At 37.6% G+C, this 26,432-nt stretch overlaps 1 protein-coding gene across 2 annotated transcripts in view; it reads right to left on the bottom strand.

Annotated features, from left to right (window-relative positions):
• Positions 1–26,432, bottom strand: part of ZC3H6 (zinc finger CCCH-type containing 6) — a 55,033-nt gene that overhangs the window by 19,563 nt on the left and 9,038 nt on the right. For both annotated transcript variants that reach the window (XM_060117431.1, XM_060117432.1), the window contains exons 2-4: positions 15,359–15,539; positions 7,649–7,771; positions 1,656–1,932 (exon numbers count right to left, since the gene is read on the bottom strand). In XM_060117431.1, the coding sequence (XP_059973414.1) occupies positions 1,656–1,932; positions 7,649–7,771; positions 15,359–15,539 (581 nt within the window). The remainder of the gene's footprint in view (positions 1–1,655; positions 1,933–7,648; positions 7,772–15,358; positions 15,540–26,432) is intronic.

Raw genomic sequence — 26,432 nt, 5'->3', positions numbered from 1 at the left:
TTAAAATCTACTCATTAACATAAGAATGACTGAGATACAATTCACAGTTAAGGGAAAAAACCAAGTTATAACAGTGTATAGTTTTTTGTTAAAAAATAATTGTCAAAAAATTCTAGATGGGGCTTCCCAGGTGGCGCAGTGGTTGAGAGTCCGCCTGCCGAGGCAGGGGACATGGGTTCGTGCCCCGGTCCGGGAAGATCCCACATGCCGTGGAGCGGCTGGGCCCGTGAGCCGTGGCCGCTGGGCCTGCGCGTCTGGAGCCTGTGCTCAGCAACGGGAGAGGCCACAACAGTGAGAGGCCCGCGTACGGCAAAAAAAAAAAAAAAAAAAAAAAAATTCTAGATGAATGTATACCGGGGAATTCCCTGGCAGTCCAGTGGTTAGGACTCCGTGATTCTACTGCAGGGGGCCTGGTTGGATCCCTGGTTGGGGAACTAAGATCCCACAAGCTGTGGCACAGCCAAAAAAAAAAAAAGTATACCAAAAATATTAATAGTAATTGTCTCTGGGAGTAGGGATTCAAACTGCTTTTGTTTTATCTTTGATCTTTGCTGGGTTATCTTTTCTACACATAGAAAAAGTTTTCTACATTTGACCATATATTATTTTCATAATTCTGGGGGAAAAAATGAAAGTCAAAATAAAATGCAATACTCAATTCTTTAACAGAACAAACAGAAAGAGTTTGAAAGGAAGAACCCCAGGTGGGAAGGGATGAACAAGGCCTCTACATTCCCCTTATTCCCCAAGTGGAATGATCCCTGACACCACTATGTCTGGACTCCAGGAACAAACTTACTAATTACAATAGCATATGCATAGACAAATTCCTGCCTCTTTAGTTCAACAAAGCCTAGATCCACATTTTTCAAAGGAATTTTGCTTGGAAATCAAGAAAAAATAAAGCCATAAAAATAACCAAATTTACTCATAACTGATTCCTTTTTTCAATGATAATTAAATGATAGTTACATAGGGCTTGGGTGCTCACTACTTCACCTCAGCCTCATCTCGCTCCAGTTTTCTTGAAGCAGACATATTGAGTGGACAGTTCTTAAGGCTGATTTGACCCTGATGTGACCCATAATTTCTATGGCAATCTTGTACTGGTCTCTCCAGGGACGATGTACCTCAATATAGCAGATGAATAGGTTATCACTCTAGAAATTTCTTTAGATTATGTTCTTATTTCTGATCCTGAAGAATGTCTATTGTCCTGAGTACATTTACATAGCAAAGATGATCACTACATTTTAAAGCCTAGTAAAAGAATAGCTTCCCAGGATTCTGTCCTTACAGGTCTAAAACATAAAGTAATACAGAGTAACAGAGACAGCTGAAAAAGGTAGGTTATTTCTTTCAGTATACTGATACCATATAGAAGGGAGGGGAAAAACATAACAGGAAAGTTGTTTTACATTTTTATACACTTTAAAAATATTAAGAAATCTTTTAAATTCAAATTTTAAGATATCATGCAGATTGAAATATTTGTAGATTTTTGTCCTCAAGGTCTACAAAATAAATAAAAACGAATTCAGGAAGCACAGGAATAAGCTGATCATGAGAAAGGGCAAAGAAATTTAAGATTTTACTTCATTTTTACCTGTGTTAATAAGGTTCTCATATTAAAAAACAGACAATTTCAAACTTACCTTGCTGAATTCCTTTCAATCTTTGTTTTTTCCCTGGTTCTTTAGAAAATGATGATCCTAAAGTAGTATTTGAGGTTTCTTTAGCTTGCCTGTATTGTTTCAGCTGACTGGCAAAATCTTCCTCTGTTTCCTGACTGTAGTTACCAAAGTTGTCATCACTGTAGTTACCAAAGTTATCATCACTGTAGGTACTGTACTCATCATATTCTTTACTTTTAAATTTTCTGTTATGTTGACTCTTCTTTGATGCCATGTAGCTTCCTGATATATGTCCATGCTAAGTGAAAACGCACAACCATTATCAAGATTTTTCAGTTATATGTAGGAATTGATAGTAACACAGGACATCTTTTTTCCCCCAGAAATTTGGGAGAAAGAAGGGGAAAAGACAGTTATTAGTTCTGCCTCTTGGTTAGAACTTATCTATGGCACTATTTAAAACTAAGTTCAAAAAGCTAAATGCTACTCTGATGTTATTAAACATTATAATGTGCATAGAACATTGCTGGAGAGTGTGTCTTGTTCACTTTTTGTTTTCCATGTCCATGTCTTATGTTTCTCATGCTCCATGCCTCGATATTTATACACATAAGAGTACTTTAAAATCCATACTGTCATACAGAAATTCCGTCTCCAAAAAACTGAAGAGGTCTTTTTGAAAACAGAAAAAAAAGAATAGTGAAATAGCTTGGAGCAAGGGTAGAAAATATATAGAGTCTCCTAAGATTCAAAAATTCCCAAATGACACGTTTAAGCATATTATATTTAATTAAAAAACTATATGTAAAGTCAAATTTGTAAAAAGAAAATATTTATATTTGAGGTCTAATAGAAAAAACAGAGATTTCCCTAATAGTAAAAAACATCTAATGAATAAATTGCTCATTAGAAATTATTTATTGCACTTATACATTATTAATTTTATTGCTTTTTACTAAAGCATGTAAAAACACAAAATACATTGTAGTCCTAGAAGTTCATTTAATGATAGTATTCAAGTATAACTCTATTCACTGAAATATTTTATTACTTCTATCATATCTATTCTCAATCTTTTTATAAGAAAGCAAGAAAAAATTGCACATAATTATAGCTTGAGGATCTAGAAAAAGTCAGACCATGACTCATTTACAGTTTAGTACATTTTAAATGTGATATAAAAATACTGCCCTGGCAGAATACCAACATGAGACTGTGTTTTTAATAAAATGCAGAGAACATACAGAGTGAAGTAAGTCAGAAAGAGAAAAACAAATATTGTATATTAACTCATATATGTGGAACCTAGAAAAATGGTACAGATGAACCAGTTTGCAGGGCAGAAATAGAGACACAGATGTAGAGGACAAACGTATGGACACCATGGGGGGAAAGTGGGGGCGGGGGCAGGGGGCGGTGGTGGTGGTGGTGGGATGAACTGGGAGATTGGGATTGACATATATACGCTAATATGTATAAAACAGATAACTAATGAGAACCTGCTGGATAAAAAATAACAATAAAATAAAATTCAAAAATTCAAAAAAAATAAAAAGTAAAATTAAGAGAAATACTAAGTCCTTTTCAGCAATTATAAAATAGAGAAAAAGTGTATAACTAAAGCAATCAAGAAAATCAATTAGCTCATCAATTTGAAATTTTGAAGACATTATATTAGATTTCCAAATTTTTTTAAGCAACATTTTTAAAGTTTATAAACTGTTCTCAGTCTAGCACTTCAGAAATTCAGAAGGGGATTTACAATTATAGCCAAAAGGCAGTTTCTTACGTTTTAAAAAAAGCCACTATGAAAATAAAACAAAAAATAATTGCTTTGATTAAGTTGAAGATTAATTAATTAGTTGAGTGGTACTTACATTTCCTTTTATAAAAACTGTGATTACATTAATTCTTCAATAATATATTTCAATGCCTAATGAGCAAGGATTACTCTCTGTTAATGGGCGAGTATGAATTTTTCTCTAGAGATTAGATGCTTTTCACAAAAGCTTTAAGTCTTAATATTAATCCAATTCTCTGATTTTTCACAGCCTTTACAAAAATAATCTCCATAATTCCTACTTTTTCAAGCAGAATTATCCCTAAACTTTCAATCCATCCCTCCCTTGTTTTCCCAACTGCAAATAATCCTAATAGCCCTCTAATTATGCAAACCTCAGGGCTTCTTCTGCAGTGACAGACTCTAATGTGGCTTGCTTCAGTGCTTAGTGTTTGCATCAGGGCACCACCCATGCGGTGCAAGCTCTCCAGGAAGCGCTAAATGAATGAGGGGTTACAGAGCAGCCCCAGTTCTCTAGGACAGTATCTCCTGCTTCACATGTTCACCATTTGGAATGAACAAAATGTACTCACCAGCAAAGATCTAGCAAGTATTTTTAAAAGCCCTCCTGAAGATAAAAGAAATGAAAAAGACTATAAATTTTACTGAAGGATATAGTTTCTCTCATCACTTTGCTTATTGATTATTAGGCTATCTACCTGCTAGAATGTCTGTGGGGGCAGATTTGGTTTCTGTTACACAGGCTATCACTCTAAGCATGAAATAAGAGAACAGGAGACCCTGAACAAGGATGAGGAAAAAGGAGATATATTAAGTCCTCTAATTTAATAGCTAGATGCTAATACTATATTCTATTGTCGGCCTATAACTGTAGAAGTGTCATACAGTAGATACTTGTTATCTAATTAAATGAGATTTTTAGGATATACTTTCTAACCTCAGTGAGTCAACACTAAACCATATGTGAAGGAAATGATCCTGAACTTTCTCTTCTAATGGCAGACTAGGTAATTTAATTCAGATCAGTCCTCCTCCTAAAAAAATGCAGCAGAGATAGACAAGATATTTTTTTCAGACCACTGTAGACATCAGAGAGCTAACAAATTAGTGAAGGATTACTGAACTGTTACCCATGGAGTAGATGAAAATCCCCAGAAGTGAGCAGTATTTGGAGCCGTTTTTGCTCTGAAAGCATCAGCCCAGCATGAAAAATCATCTGAAAGGTTCAACAGCATTTCTGACTATCCTTTCAATCTTTGGGAACAAAAGGAGTCCAGAGTCTGGAAAAAGCGGAAGTCTTAGCGACCCCCACCCACCAGAACTCAGAAAGTCTGGGGTTTTTCAGATACATGCACACTGACCTGAATACTGCTCAGTGCTCCTGAGAGCATCAGGATTTTTCTAGCACAAAATAGTATTTAGATTGAAGATTCTGTTCATACAGTGCAACATATTTAAGGAAGACATAAAGTATATCATGTTGTTTTAATTTCTTTTCTGTTTAAAACACATCAAATAATGTTTGCACTTGAAGAGGTAGGTGGCATAAAATTCCTATACTGAAGCCCTAACCCCCAGTACCTCAAAATATGAGTGTTTAGAGAAAGGGCCTTTAAAGAGGTGATTAAGTTAAAATGAGGATGTTAGGGTGGGCCCTGATCCAATTTGACTGCTGCCCTTATAAGAGGAAATGTGGACACACAGAGACACCAAGAGTCCACGTGCACAGAGGAATGATCATGTGAGGACAAAGCAGCATGAAGGTGACCATGTACAAGCCAAGGAGAAAGACCTAAACAGATCCTTCCGCTGTGGCCCTCAGAGGAAACCAAACCTGCCAGCACCTCGATCTTGGACTCAGATCTAGCCTCCAGACTGTGAGAAAATAAATTTCTGTTGTTTAAGCCACCAGTCTGTGGTATGTTGTTATGGCAGCCCTAACAGACAAATACATGACGTATTCTTTACTTTCAAAGGTTTAAAATTTGTAGCATATGTCTTATAAAATATTTTTTTAAATATCAGAAAGCAAAGAATGAAACTGAAAGTTTAATTTTTCTCTTTAAAAAGCAGTAACTCAAAACCACAGTGAGATATCATTTCACACCAATTAGGAAGGCTGTTATCCAAAACAAAACAAACAAACAAAAACAGAAAATAACAAGCTTCACAAGGATGTGGAGAAATCAGAAAAATCTCATGCATTGTTGGTGGAAATGTAAAATGGTGCAGCCTTTGTGGGAAACAGTTGGTAGTTCCTCAGAAAGTTAAATGTAGAAGTAACATATCATCAAGCAATTCCACTCCTAGGTCTATACTCCAAAGAATTGAGAGCAGAGTCTCAAAGAGATACCTATACACCCACGCTCATAGCAGCATTATTCACAATACGCAAAAGGTGGAAGCAATCCAAGTATCTATTGACAAAATGTGGTATATACATATAATTGAATATTATACAGCTTTGAAAAGGAAGGAAATTCTGATATGTACTACAACACAGATGAACTTTGAAAAATTTATGGTAAGTGAAATAAGCCAGACATAAAAGGACAAATACAGCATGATTCCACCTATATGAAGTACCTAGAGCAGGCAAATTCACAGAGATGGAAAGTAGAATAGTGGTTACCAGGAGTGGAGGGAGGGGGAAATTAGGTATTATTGCTTGATAGGTACATGGCTTCTGTTTAGGAAGATGAAAAAGTCCTGGAAATGGACAGTGATGGCTGCACAACATTGTAAATAAATTTAATGTCACTGAACTGTATATCTTAAAATGGTGAAAATAGTGTATTTTTCCAAAGACATACAAATGGCCAACAGACACATGAAAAGATGCTCAGCATCACTAATCATCAGGGAAATGCAAATCAAAACCACAAGGATAGGGCTCCCCTGGTGGCGCAGTGGTTAAGAACCCGCCTGCCGATGCAGGGGACACGGGTTTGAGCCCTGGACCAGGAAGATCCCACATGCCGCGGAGCAGCTAAGCCTGTGCGCCACAACTACTGAGCCTGTGCTCTAGAGCCCGTGAACTACAACTACTGAGCCTGTGCGCCACAACTACTGAAGCCCATGTGCCTAGAGCCTGTGCTCCACAGCAAGAGAAGCCACCGTGCACCGCAACGAAGAGTAGCCCCCGCTCCCTGCAACTAGAGAAAGCCAGTGCATGGCAACAAAGACCCAATGCAACCAAAAATAATTAATTAATTAAAAAAAAACAAACCCACAAGGATATATCACCTCACACCTGGCAGAATGGCTATCGTCAAAAAGACAAGAAATAACAAGTGTTGGTGAAAATGTGGAGGAAAGGGAACACTTGTACGCTGTTGGTGGGAATGTAAATTGGTGCAGCCACTGTGGAAAACAGTACAGAGATTTCTCAAAATATTAAAAATAGAACTACCAAATATCCAGCAATTCCACTTTGGGGTATTTTCCCAGAGAAAATAAAAACACTAATTTGAAAAGATATATGCACCCCTATGTTCACTGCTGCATTGTTTATAATAGCCAAGATATGGAAGCAACCTAAGTGTCCATTAATAGATGAATGGATAAAGAAGATGCAGTACATATATATATATATATATATATATATATATATATATATATATATACACACACACACACACACACGCAGTATATGCAGTATATATACAATGGAATATTACTCAGCCATAAAAAGAATGAAATCTTGCCATTTGTGACAATAAGGATGGACTTAGAGGGCATTATGCAAAGTGAAATAAGGCAGATAGAGAAAGATAAATATCACTATTATTTCTCTTACATGTGGAATCTAAAAACCAAAACAAATGAGCAAACATAAGAAAACAGGAACAGATTCACAGATAGAACAAACAAGTTGTTACCAGAGGGGAATGGGGATGAAATAGGTGAGGGAAATTAAGAGGTACAAACTTCCAGTTGCAAAATAAATGAGTCACAGGGATGAAATGTACAGCATAGGGAAAACAGTTAATAATAATGTAATATCTTTGTATGGCAACAGATGGTAACCAAACATTGTGGTGATCATTTTATGTATAGAAATATTGAATCCTATGTTGTGCACCTGGAACTAACACAGTGTTGTAGGTCAATTATACTCCAATTTAAAAAAAAGAGAGAGAGAAAAAGAAATAGTTAAAATGGTAAATTTTATGTTATGTATATTTTATGACAATAAAAATAAAGGCAATACCTGAGGAAATGGAATGTCATAATCCCTGTAGAAACCACTTCTTTTTCTGTGGGAACTTTCTGTATGTTCGACCTCTGAATCAAGGCTGTAGTCTGAACTATCATCACTGGATGGAGAATTATGCTAAAAGAAGGAAAAACCAAAAATGTTACATTTACAAAAGGAAGAAAATTTAACTAGTAACTAGATAAGCTTGTTTCAGCCAGAGGTGCCAACCAATAGATTATATTATCCTAGTAGGTTCTGAAGTATTAACTGGAAAATTCTTGCTCCAAAGACCACCTCCACCCCAACTTCTCTGAAATTTTCTGAGGAATAGTACATCTTCCTCTTTTCTCAGGGATTTTAATGGCAGCATTTTCCCCATCATCCCTTTGGCCCAAGGACTTCAAATAGAAAACACTGCACCTCTATGCTCTAAAGTGATCTTAAATTTAAGTTAATCTTTATTTTTAAAATTTTTGGCTGCGCTGGGTCTTTGGTGCTGAGCACGGGCTTTTAGCTGCTGCAAGCGGGGGCTACTCCTCATTGCAGTGCACGGCTTCTCACTGCGGTGGCTTCTCTTGTTGTGGAGCATGGGCTCTAGGCACGCGGGCTTCAGTAGCTGTGGCACGCGGGCTCAGAAGTTGTGGCTCGCGGGCTCTAGAACACAGGCTCAGTAGTTGTGGCGCACGGGCTTAGTTACTCCGGGGCATGTGGGACCTTCCTGGACCAGGGCTCGAACCCGTGTCCCCTGCATTGGCAGGCAGATTCTTAACCACTGCACCACCAGGGAAGCCCCTAAGTTAATCTTAAAGGAAATAAAATTGGTTCCTCATCACCAAAAAGAGTCCTAGAACATGAATAGAGTATGAATTAATTTATTTTTACCTAAAACAGCTTTAGAGTTCTTAATCTATTGCGTAAGTACCCTAAATCTAAAAGATATCAAAACATTCCAAATTATAAATATAACATAAATCCAACCCACAAAATTGAACAAAGATGAAATGCAAACCACAAGTAACTGACAGTGATTGACAAATATCAAGAATAAGCTTTTTCAAGTATGAATGCAATTTCAAAAAAAAAATCACCAAATATCCTCCATCTAGCCAAAATAATTACCTTCCCAGGTTGAGCACCCTCTTTTTTTGTTTGTTTGTTTGTTTGTTTTTGTGGTACGCGGGCCTCTCACTGCTGTGGCCTCTCCCACTGCGGAGCACAGGCTCCGGACGCGCAGGCTCAGCGGCCATGGCTCACGGGCCTAGCCGCTCCGCGGCATGTGGGATCCTCCCGGACCGGGGCACGAACCCGTGTCCCCTGCATCGGCAGGCGGACTCTCAACCACTGTGCCACCAGGGAAGCCCTGAGCACCCTCTTTAAAAAAATTTTTTGAAGTTCTTATCAACAAAGACACTGCCTCTGTATTTTATCATCCTTGCATTCCCAGCATCTAAGACTAGAACAAACTCAGTGAAAATGTGCTGAACTAAATTGACCTCTTGATACTTTTACAGTAGAAGGATCTGTTTTCTTCTACTCCATTCTTAAATGCTGGTTTAAGAAGACAAACTGTGTTCCTCTACCTTGTTCTTAAATGTTCTGGGGTTTAGTTTTGGGGTGCTGTTAATTCTGCTTTTGTTGATTTGATAGGTGATATGAAGATCTTTTAATAATTATGTTATGAAATGCTTCAAGCTTAACTACCTAATCTTTTTGGTTAGGACTTGAAATAAATATTGTCCATTTAAAAGCCAAGTTTGCTCTGTTACTAACAGAAGTCAGCTCTGGCTCAAAAGAAAACCTTTCATTTGAAGAACACTAAAGGGGTAAGGCTTGCTTAAGAAGAAGTTCAAACAAAGGCACTGATTCAGGGCTTCCCTGGTGGCGCAGTGGTTGAGAATCTGCCTGCTAATGCAGGGGACACGGGTTCGAGCCTTGGTCTGGGAAGATCCCACATGCCACGGAGCAGCTGGGCCCGTGAGCCACAACTACTGAGCCTGCGCGTCTGGAGCCTGTGCTCTGCAACAAGAGGCCGCCATAGTGAGAGGCCTGCGCACCGCGATGAAGAGTGGCCCCCGCTTGCCACAACTAGAGAAAGCCCTCGCACAGAAACGAAGATGCAACACAGCAAAAATAAATAAATTAAATTAATAAACTCCTACCCCCAACATCTAAAAAAAAAAAGGCACTGATTCAGGAAGAGCCATCAGAGAAGAGAAGATTCTGTTTAAGGGAGTAGATTCTTCAGGCTAGCCCCCAAAAATGAGTCTAGAACACAGACTTTAAGAAGTCATTAGGAAGGCTATTAAAAAAAATATGTATGTGGCTCACCTACAGTAATAAGAAGTAATTATTAACCCAAAATTAGCAATTGGACTACATTAAAAATAGCTGGAAATAGTAGAGAGTAATTAAAAATTATTAAATTTTTAAGTGAAAAGGATAGTATACTTTTTTAATTTCAGAATTTTTGAGTTTCTTTTTTTTGGTTATTGTTTGGTATCTGTTTAGTGTTTGAAAGTGTTCCTTTGCTATTTTACCTATCATACACTGGTGGATTATTTCTTTCAATACACTTGGTTGGTAAGTACTAAAGTTCAAGTCTAGGGACTTCCCTGGTGGTCCAGTGGGTAAGACTCCATGCTCCCAATGCAGGGGCCCCTGGTTCGATCCCTGGTTGGGGAACTAGATCCCTCATGACGGAACTAAGAGTCCGCATGCCCCAACTAAGAAGTCCGCATGCCCCAACTAAGAAGTCCGCATGCCCCAACTAAGAAGTCCGCATGCCCCAACTAAAGATCCCGCATGCTGCAAAGAAGATCCTGCATGCCACAACTAAGACCCGGCCCAGCCAAATAAATAAATGTTTTAAAAATAAATAAAGTTCAAGTCTCAGTGATTATGCTTTCTATAGAACTCTTAACAAACATGACACCACAACGTGGTGAGTAAAGAGGGCAAAAGACATAGTCAAGAACTAATTAACAGGATAGCCATTTAGTGACCCCTTTAAATATTCAAACAGTAACAGAAAGAATTTAGAGACTTCAGTGACTTCCCCAAACCATGCCAGCCTTTTCACACTTTTTGCTTTTGTATTCTCTGTGTCTCTTTGGTCAACGAGCTAATTCCTACCTGTCCTTCAAGATTTATCACAAAAAAATCTCCATGTCCAATAGTAAGAGAATGATACTAAAGTATAATACAATACAGAGCAATCAATTAAAATGGTATTTTAGAAGATTTTATAGAAACAACAAAATGTTTATCTGTACTATTAAGTGAAAATGCAAAATATAAAATCAATTAAATGGCATTTCTCTAATAATAATTGTCCACAAATTCATTATTACTCCTACCCTCAAGAGGTGGAGATTCATTCCCCTCCCTTTGAGTGTGGACTAGACGTAGAAGCTTGCTTCTAGCAAACAGGATTTGTCAGAAGTGATTAGGTTATAAAAAAGACTGTAGCTTTCATCCTGGGTGCTCTCTCTTGCTCTCTTGCTGTGGAGGAAGCCAGCCAAAGCACGAGGTCGAAGAAGTGGTATGTAAAGGAGTCCACGTGGTGAGGAACGGAGGCCTGCCAAGAGCCACATGCCCGAACTTGGAAGAGGATCCTGCCTTAGTCAGGAGATGATTGCAACCTCGCAGGAAGCGCTGAGTCAGAATACCAAGTGAAGCCGTGCCCACGTTCCTGACCCACAGAAACGAGGAGACAAACTTTTGTTGTTTTAAGCTTCTAAGTTTGGGGTAGCATGTTGCGCAGCAATAGTTAACTAATACAGGTTTTGGTATCTGGAAATGCGGTGCTGCCAGTACAAATATCTAAAAGGTAGAACTGGTTTTGGAACCAGGCCGTGGATAGAAACTGGAATGATTTTAAGAGGGCGCTAGTGAAAGCCTAGATCACCCTGAATGATTGTTAGCAAAATTTTAGACTTTGGGGCGACTTAAAGGAAAGTGAGAGAGATCTTATTAAAACTGGAAAAAGGGAGATCCTTGTTATGCAGTGGCAGAAATCTAGCAACACTGTTACATTCAACAATATGGAAAGTAGAAAATGTGTCTAATGAACTAGGTGATCTAGTTAAGATTTTCAAGCAAAATGTGGAAAGTACCTATCTATGAGGGAAGATAGATGAATTAAAGGAAGAACTGTTAAAAAGGAACCAGGACTTGATGGTTTTAAAAGTTCTTAGCCTCAAAATATCTAAGTTTGTTTTTGCGCTTCCTTTTTTTCTTAATTAGTTTGGCTAACCCGTGCTGCAGGGGGCACAGGTTCGACCCCTGATGGGAGAACTAAGATCCTGCGTGCCGTGCGGCATGGCCAAAAAAAAAAAAAAAAACTACTGACTTTTCATTCTAATTTGTTAAATTCTGCTTATAACTTAAGCCCTTCCTTTTTGTTTCTGTCTTACTTTGCTGTTTTCAAGATTTTAATACTATAATAATTTTTCTTCTGATAATTTTTTAGCTATCTTCCATATGTCAAATTCTATTATTATTTTCATGAAATTCGGCAGATTTCGTCTGCATTCAAAGGCGTTTCTGTCTTTCGACTTTGTTATTAATGTCTAGTTTTATTGCATTGTGGTTTGAGATTGCTCTTTGTACTATTTCTACTCCATCAAATTAATTGGAGTTTTTTTTGTTGCCTATGACATGGTCTGTTTTTATGAATATTCCAAGTATACTTGAGAGGAAGATATATTCTCAGGATTCAGAGCTTACTATATATTTATAATATTTCTTTAATATCCTTACCACCTTTTCATCCATTTGATTAATCTCTTTGGGTTAAGAGAGGTATACTGGTGTATCTCCTATTATTACTGTATTCCTGTCTATTTCTTCTCATAGTTCCTATAGTTCCTGCTTTATGAAAACTGATGTTTAAGGGGATATTAAATATTAATAACAATAAATAAATAAATCTTCACTGTGAATTATAACCTTAACATTATAAAATGCCCTTCTTTGTTTCTTTCAATGCCTTTTTGACCTAAATTTGACTTTTTCATATATCAACACTGTGATTTCTGCCTTTTCTTTCTTTGCATCTGCCTGGTATAGCTTTACCCACTTTGCATTTTTTTATTTTTTAACATCTTTATTGGAGTATAATTGCTTTACAATAGTTTTACTCACTTTTTTTTTTTTTTTTTTTTTTTTTTTTTTTGCGGTATGCGGGCCTCTCACTGTTGTGGCCTCTCCCGCTGCGGAGCACAGGCTCTGGACACGCAGGCTCAGCGGCCATGGCTCACAGGCCCAGCCACTCCGCGGCACGTGGGATCCTCCCAGACCAGGACACGAACCCGCGCCCCCTGCATCGGCAGGTGGACTCTCAACCACTGCGCCACCAGGGAAGCCCTACCCACTTTTTAAATCTTTCTCTTTTACATAGCTTAGAGTTGGATTTTGCATTGTTGGGAGGTATATCTTTTGGTATTAGAAAGATTATATTTTTGTTTCAGTTATTTCTTTCAAGTTGTCTTTTTCCAATAACCTCAGTCCCTATCCCTTCTTTGCATACTATCTGTTTACTAGTAGGACCAATATTGAAATTAGACAGTAACCTCTTCTTCTACTTCCTCTCCTTCATTACCAGGATAATAATTTGAAGTATATTTAAAAATTCTCAGTTAATAACTAAAAAACTACCATGAAGGTTATCCTGCTTACCATATATTCTTCTGCTTTCCCTGACACTTTTTACAGCTGTAATGTTTTGATACATAATATACTGCCCCCCATCTCCATCATTTAGTCTTAGCTTTACAGACTAATATGTAGTGTATGTAGATCACTCTCACTTTTTCACCCATTTTGGTTATCTGAACGTGTGCTCTAGGAGATCCTATGAGAAGTCTTATAACATTTCCTGACTTCTATTATATACAGTTTTTCTGAGGACTTTATATTTGAAGTTCGGTATTTAGCTGGATATAAAATGCTTGGCTTGCATTTTATTCAAATATGTTACTCCATTATCTTCTGGCATAAAATGTTGATATCAAAATTTTTTCTATAAATCTGATTTTCCTTTCTTAATAAGTGGCTTGGTCTTTTTGCCTAAATGACCAAAGGATTCCCTTTTCCCCCAGTTCTGCTGATGCTGTTTGATCATAGTCTGTATTATTTTCTTAATTTTTAAAAATCATTTTGAAATGTTAGGTTAAGTTTTTCATGTTTTGTGGGCATTCTTTCCTTTCTGGAAGAATATTATTCTCCCCATTTTCCTCTTTTTTTTAATAAGAATAACTTATATGGAATGTGATCATGGTCCAATCTTGTTGCTCATGTGTCAAAGGAGGAATGAGCCAGGAAAACTTTCCTAGCTTCACTCTCTAGAGTTATTTCTTCTGTTGTTAGCACATGAAGTATTAAAAAACATGGCTGTGTATCTTCTGAGATATGCCACCCCTGCTCCCTTCCCCCATTTTCTTTCCTTGGCCCTAGTATTCTTGTCCTCTCAACTTAGATTCTACTCCTAGCAGTTTTCTCCTCAAAGTGGGACCCTGTCCTAGAAGAGATTTAGTTGATTAGTATTCATCAGGCACAGACCATTCTAGCACCATCCAATTTTACGTGGTCACCTTATACTCATGGGGGAATTGGGAGCTAGTAAAGCCCCCCTCTCAGTTTCCATTGCTGTTTCTCAGTTTGGCTGACAGGCTTTCCATGTTCACTGGGGACTACTTCATTGAGATGAATACCTGTTGGTAATTTGTTTTCTGGAAGTTCTTTTTACCTTTCCTCTGCTTCATTTCACACAATTGCTGATCCTGCTCTGGTCTTGTTGCTCTCTGTGGTTTGGCCTTATCCTTTTTCATTTTTGAGGTTTGTGGAGATAACTTGTTACTTCATTTTTTGGTAGATGTTGCCAATGAATTTTTGGTTTTGCTATTCTAATTGCTCTGTTTTTATGGGGGAAATTCAGGGAGTTTCAAAAACTACGCCACCACTGCTGCCAACTTTTCTCTGAGTTCTCTGTCAGTATAGGTTTCCCTTCTTCTCAACCGCAATCCACATTATTCTGTATCCAGCACTCAGTTGCTCTCTTGATGGCATTTGTTTTTCAATTGTTTACTGCCTCTCTCCTTCCCTTTTCAGTGTAACCTCTATAACAGCAGAGACCATTTCATTCATTACTATAACCCCCAGCATATAGCTCAGAGATTTCCATAGCAAGCACGCAATAATACTTACAAATGAATAAATAAATGAATGGATGGACAATGCCAGTGCTGTTAATCTACATCTGTAGAGAATGAAACTTTCTTTCCTTAAGCTTTCAGTATTCTTGCATACAATCTTCCATCAATTTAAAAGATTTATTCTGATTTGCATTAAAAGTTACTTTATTTCATTTTTTTTATTGGAGTAGAGTTGCTTTACACTGTTGTGTTAGTTTCTGCTATAAAGCAAAGTGAATCAGCCATACGTATACATATGTCCCCTCTTTTTTGGATTTCCTTCCCATTTAGGTCACCACAGAGAACCTAGTAGAGTTCCCTGTGCTGTACAGTAAGGTTCTCATGAATATTTTTTAAATCTTTAAAACATTTCATATAATCTTTATGTTCAGAAAATTTCTTAAGCACATGAAAAGATCTAATCCATATATTTTATAAGAAAATAGGCAATGATTTATACTTTATAATTTTCAGTGTTTTATATTTCATAAAAACTTACCAAAAGAATAAAAAGTAGATTCTAACTAACCTTATGTTTCTCACGTTTTCTCCTTTTGGACTTTTTCTTCTCTTTTTCTTTCTTGTGTTTTTTCCTTGATTTTCTGTAGGCTTTCTCATTTTTCTGCTTTTCATCCTCTTTTGCTTCCTGTTCTTGTGCTTCTTCAAATCCTGCATCATCTATTTCACCATCTTCTAATTCACCATCTTCTCTGTAAAAGACAATGAAAATTTTAATTTTCAAATGTCAATTCTAAAGAGAATCTTACAGAAACAGTTCCAAAAGAAAAAAAAAGCATGAGCCAAGAATTTAAGTTATACTCATTTAGATCAGGGGTTGGCCAATTTTCTATAAAGGGCTAGATAGTAAACATTTTAAATTTGCAGGTCACATATGGTTTCTGTTGCAAAATCTCTCTTTTTTTACAACACCCTTCAAGAATGTAAGAAGCAATTTCAGCAGCCATAGTTTGCCAACCTCTGATTTAGAGTTAAGAGCACTGACTCTCACTCAACAAACGAATGAATGCATGAATGCAATACTATCCCAAGGTAATACAGCAATAGTTACCATCTAAATACTAAGCTACCATAAAAAAGAAAGAAAGAAAGAAAGAAAGAAAGAAAGGGGCTTCCCTGGTGGCGCAGTGGTTGAGAATCTGCCTGCTAATGCAGGGGACACGGGTTCGAGCCCTGGTCTGGGAGGATCCCACATGTCGTGGAGCAACGAGGCCCGTGAGCCTACAACTACTGAGCCTGCGCTCCGCAACAAGAGAGGCCGCGATAGTGAGAGGCCCGCACACCGCGATGAAGAGTGGCCCCCGCTTGCCACAACTAGAGAAAGCCCTCACACAGAAACGAAGACCCAACACAGAAAAAATAAATAAATTAATTAATAAACTCCTACCCCCAACATCTTCTTTAAAAAAAGAAAGAAAGAAAGAAGAAAGAAAGAAAAAGAGGCAGAGAGGGAGGGAGGGAGGGAGAAAGGGAGGAAGAAAGAAATTAAAACACTTTAGGAAGCAAACATTCTAACTATAGGAAGGAATTTAACTTATTAGTGGCCTGTAGACAGCTATAAATAGCTTTAAAATAAAAGCAATGTAATATATTAATTCTCACCATAAGAGTAAACTTCAATAAGAAGATAAATTTCAATAGATAGATAAGTAATCTACCTACTGAAACCTGAACCACAAAAGCAGAATAATAAATTCCTCAACTTGAATCTGTAAAAAATATTCAGAGTAAAACCAAAAATCTATAATTCTTTATATTAATTATGACATTTTTATAGTTATAGAAGCCCAAATGTTCACTAACAGTATTTTAAATGCAAATTAACCAACTGATCTACATGGGAAGATAAATACATAAAATAATTTTAATTTTATCCTGTTCCCATACAGCTTGAAAAAATGCAAACAACTACAAATATTACATGGTGATACAGAAAGATAAATGTCTTTTGTGACTGGAAGCAAATGAGAAGCACACAAACTATGGTGTGTGCATTTTTTTTTTTTTTCTTTTTGCGGTATGTGGGCCTCTCACTGTTGTGGCCTCTCCCGTTGCGGAGCACAGGCTCCGGATGCGCAGGCCCAGCGGCCATGGCTCACGGGCCCAGCTGCTCCGCGGCATATGGGATCCTCCCAGACCGGGGCACGAACCCGTATCCCCTGCATCGGCAGGCGGACTCTTAACCACTGCGCCACCAGGGAGGCCCTGGTGTGTGCATTTTAAAGATACTTTTAAATTACTAGAAATGTGTGATTTCTAAGAGGCAAAACTGATCATGTAGCACTCTCCTGCTAAAAATCTTCAATAATGATGTGATGTCTCAAATTTGCTTCAAACAATCCACTGAGGATGAAGGAAGTGGTCTCAACAACACTGGCCATGAGTTGGTAATTGCTGAAACTGTGGGCTGTGTATATGAGGATTCATTCTACCATTCTATCAATATGTGTTTGAAGTTTTCCATAATAAAAAAGACAGTATCAGTGATTCCCTTCTGACCTGAGGATGATGTCAACACTCCTTGACTCCAAAAGGTCCTTTATAATTGAGTCCCTGATTAACCAGCTAACTTCAATTCCTCAAGTCCCCAAGCCTTAAACATTGCCTTAAAAACTCTCATTGCCCTGCTCCTCTCAACGTCCACCCTCTCACCTCCTTCACCTGGCTAAGTCCAATTCAATCTTTAGGACCCGGTTTAGATGTCCCTTCCTGCAAGATGCCTCCACTGACTACTCAGGATTAGGTGAGCTGCTCCATCCTAAGCACTCCCCTAATAATTCTCATTTCTTTATCTCTGCACTCTACACGTTATGTCTGAATGACTTGCTTCTTGGTTGGTGAAAGCGGGGTATGTGACTGTGTCTTTCATAGATGTATCTCCTAACCCCTAGCACGGTGCCCTGCTTTTTACTGAATGACTGAATGTAAAATATCCAGGGCCTCCCTGGTGGCGCAGTGGTTGAGAGTCCGCCTGCTGATGCAGGGGATACGGGTTCGTGCCCCGATCTGGGAGAATCCCATATGCCGCGGAGCGGCTGGGCCCGTGAGCCATGGCCTCTGGGCCTGCGCATCCGGAGCCTGTGCTCCGCAACGGGAGAGGCCACAACAGTGAGAGGCCCGTGTACCGCAAAAAAAAAAAAAAAAAAAAAAAAATCCATAACCCTTGCAATTATAGAACAGGCACATAATATCACCCTGTATTGACTGTGAAGTCCATGTTGTTTTTCTCCAGTTTCCATCATAAAATCAGAGGTATATGTCTATTTAGGTGGACTTGAAAATTTCATGTGAGGCAGGTTCAGCATACTGGCTGTTTTAATTTAAAAAGTTTTGAGCTTTCGTAACACTGTAATACCTATGGCCCAAGAAAAATGAGTGCATATATTCACCCAAGGACAAGTATAAGAAAGTTTTTTTAATAGCTTTAGTCATGATGGTAAAAAACTGTAAACAACCCAAATCTCCAGGAACAGATGAATGGATAGTGTTTCATTTATATAATGGAATACTATAAAGCCAAAAAAAATTAACTACTGTACTGCTACACATAATACGATGAATGTTATAGACATAAGCAAAAGAAGCCAGACACAAGGGACTATTGTCTGACTCCATTTATATGCACTTCAAGAACAGGGAAAACTAATCTATGGTCATGTGAGTTAGAACAGCGATTACCTCTTGGAGGGCTATAGCTGACAAAAAAGGAGTACTAAGAAGCCTCCTAGGATGTTAAAATACTCTCTATAGATGGGTATGGTGATTACTACATATACACGTGTGTAAAAATTCATCAATTCTTAAAAAGTCATTTAAGAATTGTGCATTTTACTGTCTATATGTAAAATCTAAATGCAAACAACAACAAAATCTACAGGTGTTCATCCTTTCTTTTACCACCATGCTCCTCCAGCTTGAGCTCCTTAAAGTATACCTTAAAACCACTAATTCATAATTAGCTTTTTGGACTAGAGCTATTTAAATAAAGTACTCAAGCTGAAAATGCTGCACATGATTATGTTCTACTTTACTTAAATTCTTTACCTGTCACATACGGGAATTTATATTTGTTATTAAACATAAAACACTGAAAGTTTTAAAATTTTTCTTTCTTTTCCTTTAGCCTCTTTATCATTTCAACATTCATACAATAACACATTTAAATTTGTAAATTTATGTTTGGTTACAAAAAAAGGAGAGTAGAAGGAAATGAAGAACAATGATCCACACTTCTATGAGCTGCTTCCAATGCTTTAAAACACCACCTTTAGGCACAGATGGAAAGCATGTGTGGCATAATGGAAAGAGGAGACTTAGTAGGAGGAAAACTGGATTCTAATTCTAGCTCTGTCACCAAAATAAAATAAAGCTTTCTTAATCGAGCACCTACCAATGTATCAGACACTAATCCAGCTCTGTGAAAAATCAAAAATAGAAGAGATAATAGAAGTAATTAAGAGTGCTTGGCATTCTCTAGATTTTGAATTAACACTATTATGAAAGCTGTTGTGGTTACTAAACCCAAGATAATTTTTTAAAATTTAATAAATAAAAAATAAAAGTTCCTAAGTCAACCATATATGGGTGACTTTTTATTAATGTAAAAATAGGGGGCTTCCCTGGTGGCGCAGTGGTTGAGGACCTGCCTGCCAGTGCAGGGGACATGGGTTCGAGCCCTGGTCTGGGAGGATCCCACATGCCGTGGAGCAACTAGGCCCGTGAGCCACAACTACTGAGCCTGCGCGTCTGGAGCCTGTGCTCCGCAACAAGAGAGGCCGCAATAGTGAGAGGCCCGCGCACCGCGATGAATAGCGGCCCCCGCTTGCCCCAACTAGAGAAAGCCCTCGCACAGAAATGAAGACCCAACACAGCCATAAATAAATAAATAAATAAATAAATATTTTAAAAAATAGAATGATTATGTCCTTTTTAGAAGGAATCATATTCATGTCACAGACATGTACATAACCGTCCAGTTAATAAACAAAATTATTTTTAAAAGAATTTCTCTCAGGCATATCCATAAAGACAGTTAGACTAGAGGGAAGAATGGGGGATGACTGTCAATAGGTACAGAGTTTTTTTTAGGAGTGATGAAAGTGTTCTAAAATTAGAGAGTGGTAGCAGTTGCATAACTCTGGAACATCCTAAAAATCAGTGAAATGTATACTTTAAAAGGTGAATTCTATCTCAATAAAGCTGTCATTTTAAAAAATAATAAAATAAAATTTTAAAAGATTTTATCTCTAGATTTAAATATCTAGACTGGAGACAACTAGAGAAAATCATAATACACTGTAGTATAAATTAAAGACTCCAAAACTGGTCAATGCCCTCACTGTTTTTATTCTGAGGTAATTAGTCACTAAATCCTTACAAATTGATATGCCTCAATAGAGAATTCTACTTTTCTCCATTTTGATATTGTTGACTATTAAAATAAATTAACCTGAACCATTCAGTCTTACCTCCACAGGTAGTGTCTGCTTTTTCTTTATGCTTGCCTAAAGGCTCCTGTTACAAGCTATAGTTTAGAAACTGAGTTTTCTGGAAGTAACACAAAAGCCTCAATAAAAGACTATAGGGCTTCCCTGGTGGCGCAGTGGTTGAGAGTCCGCCTGCCGATGCAGGGGACGCGGGTTCGTGCCCCGGTCCGGGAAGATCTCACATGCCGCGGAGTGGCTGCGCCCGTGAGCCATGGCTGCTGAGCCTGCACATCCGGAGCGTGTGCTCCGCAACGGGAGAGGCCACAACAGTGTGAAGCCCGAGTACCGCAAAATAAAATAAAATAAAATAAAAGACTATACAAGTGCTCCTGATGGATGATATTACAAAGATATTACTCATGAACACAAGCTTCCTGGGATAAGTTGATAATGATCACTACAAAAAAGACATTTTTCAGAGTAGACAAGTTTATAGAAGTAGACTGATTATCCTAAAACCAAGAGAACACCAATTTTCTAGATGCTTGAAAATGATTGCTTGTAGCACTTTTCATGCTTTGTTCTAATTCATCCTGTCATTTCTCCCTTACCATGGATGATAATGTAGGGGAACTGCTCTGTACCAGCGCCCTGGCAACCCTACATGTCTCCACATAGGCCACACAGGCAAGGCTCAACCACAGGCTGACCTCAACCTTAGCAGATGCCCTGTGGTCCCCCCAAAGTATGGAAAGATAGGTGCTTCTGCAAGGCTATTTCTCACCCACCTCCTTACTTCGTGGGAGGCTGCTATAAGGCAATTTCTCACCCACCTTCCCTGCTTCCATTGAGGACTTAGATTTTCCACCTTGTCCACTCCTAAGTGTACAGCTGCAGGCTGAGAAAACTGCGTAGCTGCAGCATGGAAACTGTTCCTCAGCAACAAGAGTGCCCTACCACTCACATAACCTACAATCCTCTGGCCTCTTTGATTTCAGTGTTATCCTGTAGGACAAGGGACACAAGAAGCTGACCCTATGCTGATATTGAATTTGTCGTCTATGTATGAAATAAACTCTCTGAATCTTACTCGCTGAACCTGTAAGCAGGTGTCACAAAAAACTTGCTTGGGTCTAGGATTTGCCCATGCCTACTCTGATTGTTTCCCTCAATCTGTACAGTTTATGTATGATCCTCTTGATTAAGCCTGAACCTAACTCCCTACCTTATACCTCCAAATCTAGGTATTTCCCCTCAAGGAAAACACTGGCTGGCCATATTGGGGTCATGAAAGAGCTACCTAACTTGAGTTTTTGTGCTTTTATGTTTATCCCAAACTGGACCTTGAACATTTACATCCTAGATGGTTTATCACCATTTGTTGCAGAGAAAGTTTGTCTTTACAAATTACCAGTGGTAAAATCTGGATACCTACCAGCCTTCAAGTCACTTTTATCCTTATCCTTTACCCAATACATTCTTACACCCTCTGGAATGTACTGGTTTGCAGAAACTCAGCTTATCCCTTTAAAATGACTATCTACAGCCATGGCAATTTTCACTTGGTTTGTTTTACTCCCCAAGCCAGTCTTAGAACTTAGTCAAAGTCTCAACCCAAATACAGATTCCTTCAGGAATGGGATTTTGTACAAATATATGGGCAAAATTATATATTTTAACTAGCCTAATAGCCTTCATAGTCCTATGACAACCTCTGCAAATTTTGTTTAATTCTATGTATGTTATCTGTACCCCAGAGATAACTGAGAATTCCTTTGTTACTTTTGTTACAAGTAATTGCTCTTTTGTTTTTAAAACTATGTGTGACCCTTCTAATCTTTATTTCCTGAATCAACAACATGCTTTCTCATATTTACTTCATCAAAACCTAACTTGCATATATAAATAAAAAGTATATATAACAATGTAATAATTAGACATTTTTAGATATTTCCTTCCTATCTCCTTCGGGAGACCATGCTTCTCTGGGAGTGTCAGAAGGGACACTGATCTCCCTAGAGAAAAAAAAAAACTGTTACTCCCTTAAAGCTAGAATCCTTAGGGCTCTATATTCAACTAAGGGGGTCATATAACTTGAAAAATATATCAAAAATGTGTTATTAACATTGACTAAAAGAATAAATAATACTGTAAAGCCCTAAAAGTACAACAAACTAAAGTCATTGATCCAAGTGGTTGTAGATAACAGCATAGCCCTAGACTTCTTCCTGGCAAGCCAAGAAAAAATATACAATATGGCTGATACTTCCTGCTTCTTATGGAATAATTCCATAAGGAAAGTTGACCAACCTATACTCAAACTAAAAGACAACTTGGCTATCAAATGTGGACTCAGCAGGAGCCTTAACATCTGACCTCCTGGTCAAGTGAGGAATCTTTGGTCATCATTCTCAAGTGCCTTCCAGTTTCTCCTTTTAACAGTCATGGCTACTCTTACTTTTCTTTCAACACCTGGTCTCCAGAGTCAGATACGCTACTGCACAGCTGTTATTTCATGAGATGGTACAAAAATTTATTTTTATAACAGAAGGAAAACAAAGGGACTCAGTTAAGCCAAGGCCTTTAATCAGAGTTCCTACAAGATCGTAGTGTACATGTTAATTTGCTGTTTATGTGAGTAGGACAAGGGGATACTGTTAAAGTTCTGCCAAGTTCCCAACATGCGCATACAAAAAAAGTGCTGTGTGTCCTTGAGCCTAACAGACACTTTCATATCCCTCCTCAGACATCGTCATAAAACAATGCCTGTGCTTTTGTGACAGAAGCAGAAAAAAATCAAAAGGAAGAATTTCTATTTCCCAAATGAACCAATCAGAACTTAATACCTCGAATTCCTCCTAATATGTAATAAACATTTTATATTCCTCTTTATTCCTTCCACTTTCAGCATGGAGAGACCCACTGAAATTGTTTCTTAGCCAGCAAGCAGATTAACAGATTAATTTTGCCTTTTTTTTAAAGATTCTGATAGAGTTCTATTATTCCTTGGAAGCTATTTATAGAGACTTTTATTGAACAAACTATAAAATATATAAAATAACAGATTAATTTTGCCTTTTTTTTAAGGTTCTGATAGAGTTCTATTATTCCTTGGAAGCTATTTATAGAGACTTTTATTGAACAAACTATAAAATATGTAAATAAATCACAGTTAAAATTATAAAGATTAAAACAATGCTAAGAATAAGATTAGGTTACATAGCGGCATGCCAGAAATCCCTGACTAGTTTCTAGATGTAAGCTGCAAATCTGACCCTGAGCTTTAGGAAACAAGATAAGGTATAAGACAACAGTGCTTTTAGGACAAGAACAGATCAGTTGCTCAAGAGAAGCACAATTTTGTTTCTAGGAGTGAGAAGGGAGAGAAATTTCTCCTCTGAGTCCTTATAAATATTATCAGATACAATGGGCAGTACTCGATACAATGTACACTATCTTCAATAGTGTTCATACAACAGTTTATCACTTACAGCATACCCCAATTTGAACCAAGGGCATGATGCCAAAGTTCAATTGAGAAGAAGCAATTATATGAGGAAACAAAGTAATATTGTCCAAGTATACAACTGTCTGGTGTTCTGATTTAATCCAGGGATGAAAACCACAACATCTAGAGCAGCATTTCTCAAAAACTATATGTTTATAAGAATCTTCTGCCCTCCCAGCAAAAAAAAAAAAAAAAAAAAAAGTGCCATTCATTCATTTAACATATTTATTCACTACTGTCTAACTGGGGATACGAAGGTAAACAAAAAAGACACGGCTTTCTTCTCTCATGAAGTTTTCAATCTAGTGATGGCGGAGACAGACATCAAAGAATCACACAAATAAATATAAAATAACAACCATATATGAAGGAGGTAAAAGTGCTACGAGTGTATACAATAGGGAAAAATCATCTGTCAGGGAAGTCTGGAAGGCTTTCCCTGAGGAAGTCATGAATGAACTGAGATGATGAGTTAGCCTAGGAGAACAGGGGTAGGGCCTCTGGCAGACAGAGAAAATAGGATGAGCAAAATTTCTTTGTATGAGAAGTGAGACAGGAATGGAGACAAGGCCAGTGTCACTGGACCACAGAGGAAAGGGGAGAAGCTGGTTCATAATTATACTGGAGTGACGGGTAGCACTAGGTCATGCAGGGCTTTGGGCATGTTTGGAGTTTATCCTAGAGAAATGAAAAAACACTGGACGTGTTTCCAGGAAAGGAGGCATTGTAATTAGATCTCCACTTTGAAATACAAATTTAATTGAGAGTAAAAAACAGATCTAGAGGAGAGACAAAACAGATACAGGAAAAGCAGGATGCCACTGCAACCATCCAACGTGAGTCCAAAAGAAGAATGGAACAGATATGGAAATGCTGATACTAGACGCACTCCACTCGAATACAGTCACTCTGTTACTGATAGGAATGTTTTTTCTCCAACAGTGTTGAGGCAAAAAAAAAAAAAAGAAAAGAAAAGAAAAAAAATTAGCTGAAAGCTACTAATATCGAGAAATGAATAGACTATTATCCTTCAGGCAATCCTCTGTGAATATTACAAACATTCCCATGATTAATACCTTTAAAATGTCACCTCATTATTGCTGAGACCATTCCTTTGAATAGGGTCAAGATTTCCCTTAAAAATAGTAAGGATATGAATGAATAATATGTTAATCTTCTCTATCATAGCAGCACGTAATCCCAATCATTTAAGCCTCAAATTATTCAAAGAAGGCATTATAATTACCTGATGCAGTAATGAATGTATCAGTAGCATAATAAAGAAACATCTAAATTCAAGCAATGTAACTTCCTGGTGAACTTCCCAGTATAAATTTGGTGCAGAGTACACCATGAAGTTATTAAATTAAAAACCTTTTGAACAAAGAAAAGGAGTCCTTAGAGGGAGATTTATGCTTTTATTTAAACACATTTTCAGGGAATAACAAAGATTAAAAACAAATGATCTATACATTCAACTAAAGCACTTGGAAATGGGTAAACTGAAAAGAAGAGTGAAAATAATACATAAGAGGACATAAATCAACAAAATAGAGAAAAACAATAGAGAATACAAATAAAACTAAAAGTTATCTTTTAAAGAAGCATTACAAGTCCCCATTCACTACAGTACCAGGTTGTCTTAGTCCTGCAAGCATTCAAATCTAGATAGGAACAAACAAAAAGTGTAAATGATTCCATTTTAGCTGTAGTAAGTTAACTTTGTTTCCCCATAAAGGCCAAAATATTGCCTGGAACAGAACCTTTCAAAAGCTTGGGGCCATCAGAGGATTATGTATATATGACTTCAACAAATAATTTAAAAACATTCCTCAGCAATTTTTTGTCTATACTTTTTGTCATCTAATTATTTCACTATTTGTCTATCTTCAATTCCACCTAATGTGTTCATGATAAACTAATATTAATTCTGAAGTAAAATAACATCTCAATCCAAATTTGTAGTGAAAAAATAAAATTATTTTTATATCATCATATAATACGATTGCTAACAATTACTGAGCACTTACTAGGCTGCCAGGCATGTTGGGTCAGTTCATTGAACCCTCATGTTAACTCTATGAAATACAGCTGACCCTTGAACAACACGTGGGTTAGAGGTGCTGACCCTCCACATGTAATTTATAGTCGGCCCTCTATATCAGAGTTCCTCAAAATCATGGTTCCGTATCTGCAGATTCAACCAACCCAGGTTCCTGTAGTACGTAGTCTTCCCTATTGGAAAAAAAAAATCCAAGTGCCAGTGGACCCAGGCAGTTCAAACCAGTGTTGTTCAAGGGTCAACTGTAACTATTATTATCCCCATTAAACTGGTGAAGAAAGGAGACAAAAAGCTTAACTAACTCTGCTAGTAGACGACAGAGCTAGAACCCAGCCTAGGCCGTCTGATTCCCAGGCCCATCTTTCTTAACCCTGTTGCTATGATAGTCACAACATGTGTTTGGTCTTAGGAAGAAAGTGCAAATAGCTAAACCCCTTAATAGTAGCTGATATAGAGATTAAGAATCGTACCAAATGGTGGATAGCACATGAGGGTGTTTACTGTAAAAATCTTTTCAACATTTTTGTATGTTTAAAGTAATAAAATTTGGGGGAAAAGAAACTTCATCAACACATGATTTGGGTGGTAT

Source organism: Mesoplodon densirostris, chromosome 14, assembly GCF_025265405.1.
Source record: "Mesoplodon densirostris isolate mMesDen1 chromosome 14, mMesDen1 primary haplotype, whole genome shotgun sequence".
Classification (NCBI taxonomy): Eukaryota; Metazoa; Chordata; class Mammalia; order Artiodactyla; family Ziphiidae; genus Mesoplodon; species Mesoplodon densirostris.
The sequence above is the reverse complement of the archived record's forward strand: the minus strand, read 5'-3'. Positions and strand labels throughout refer to the sequence as shown.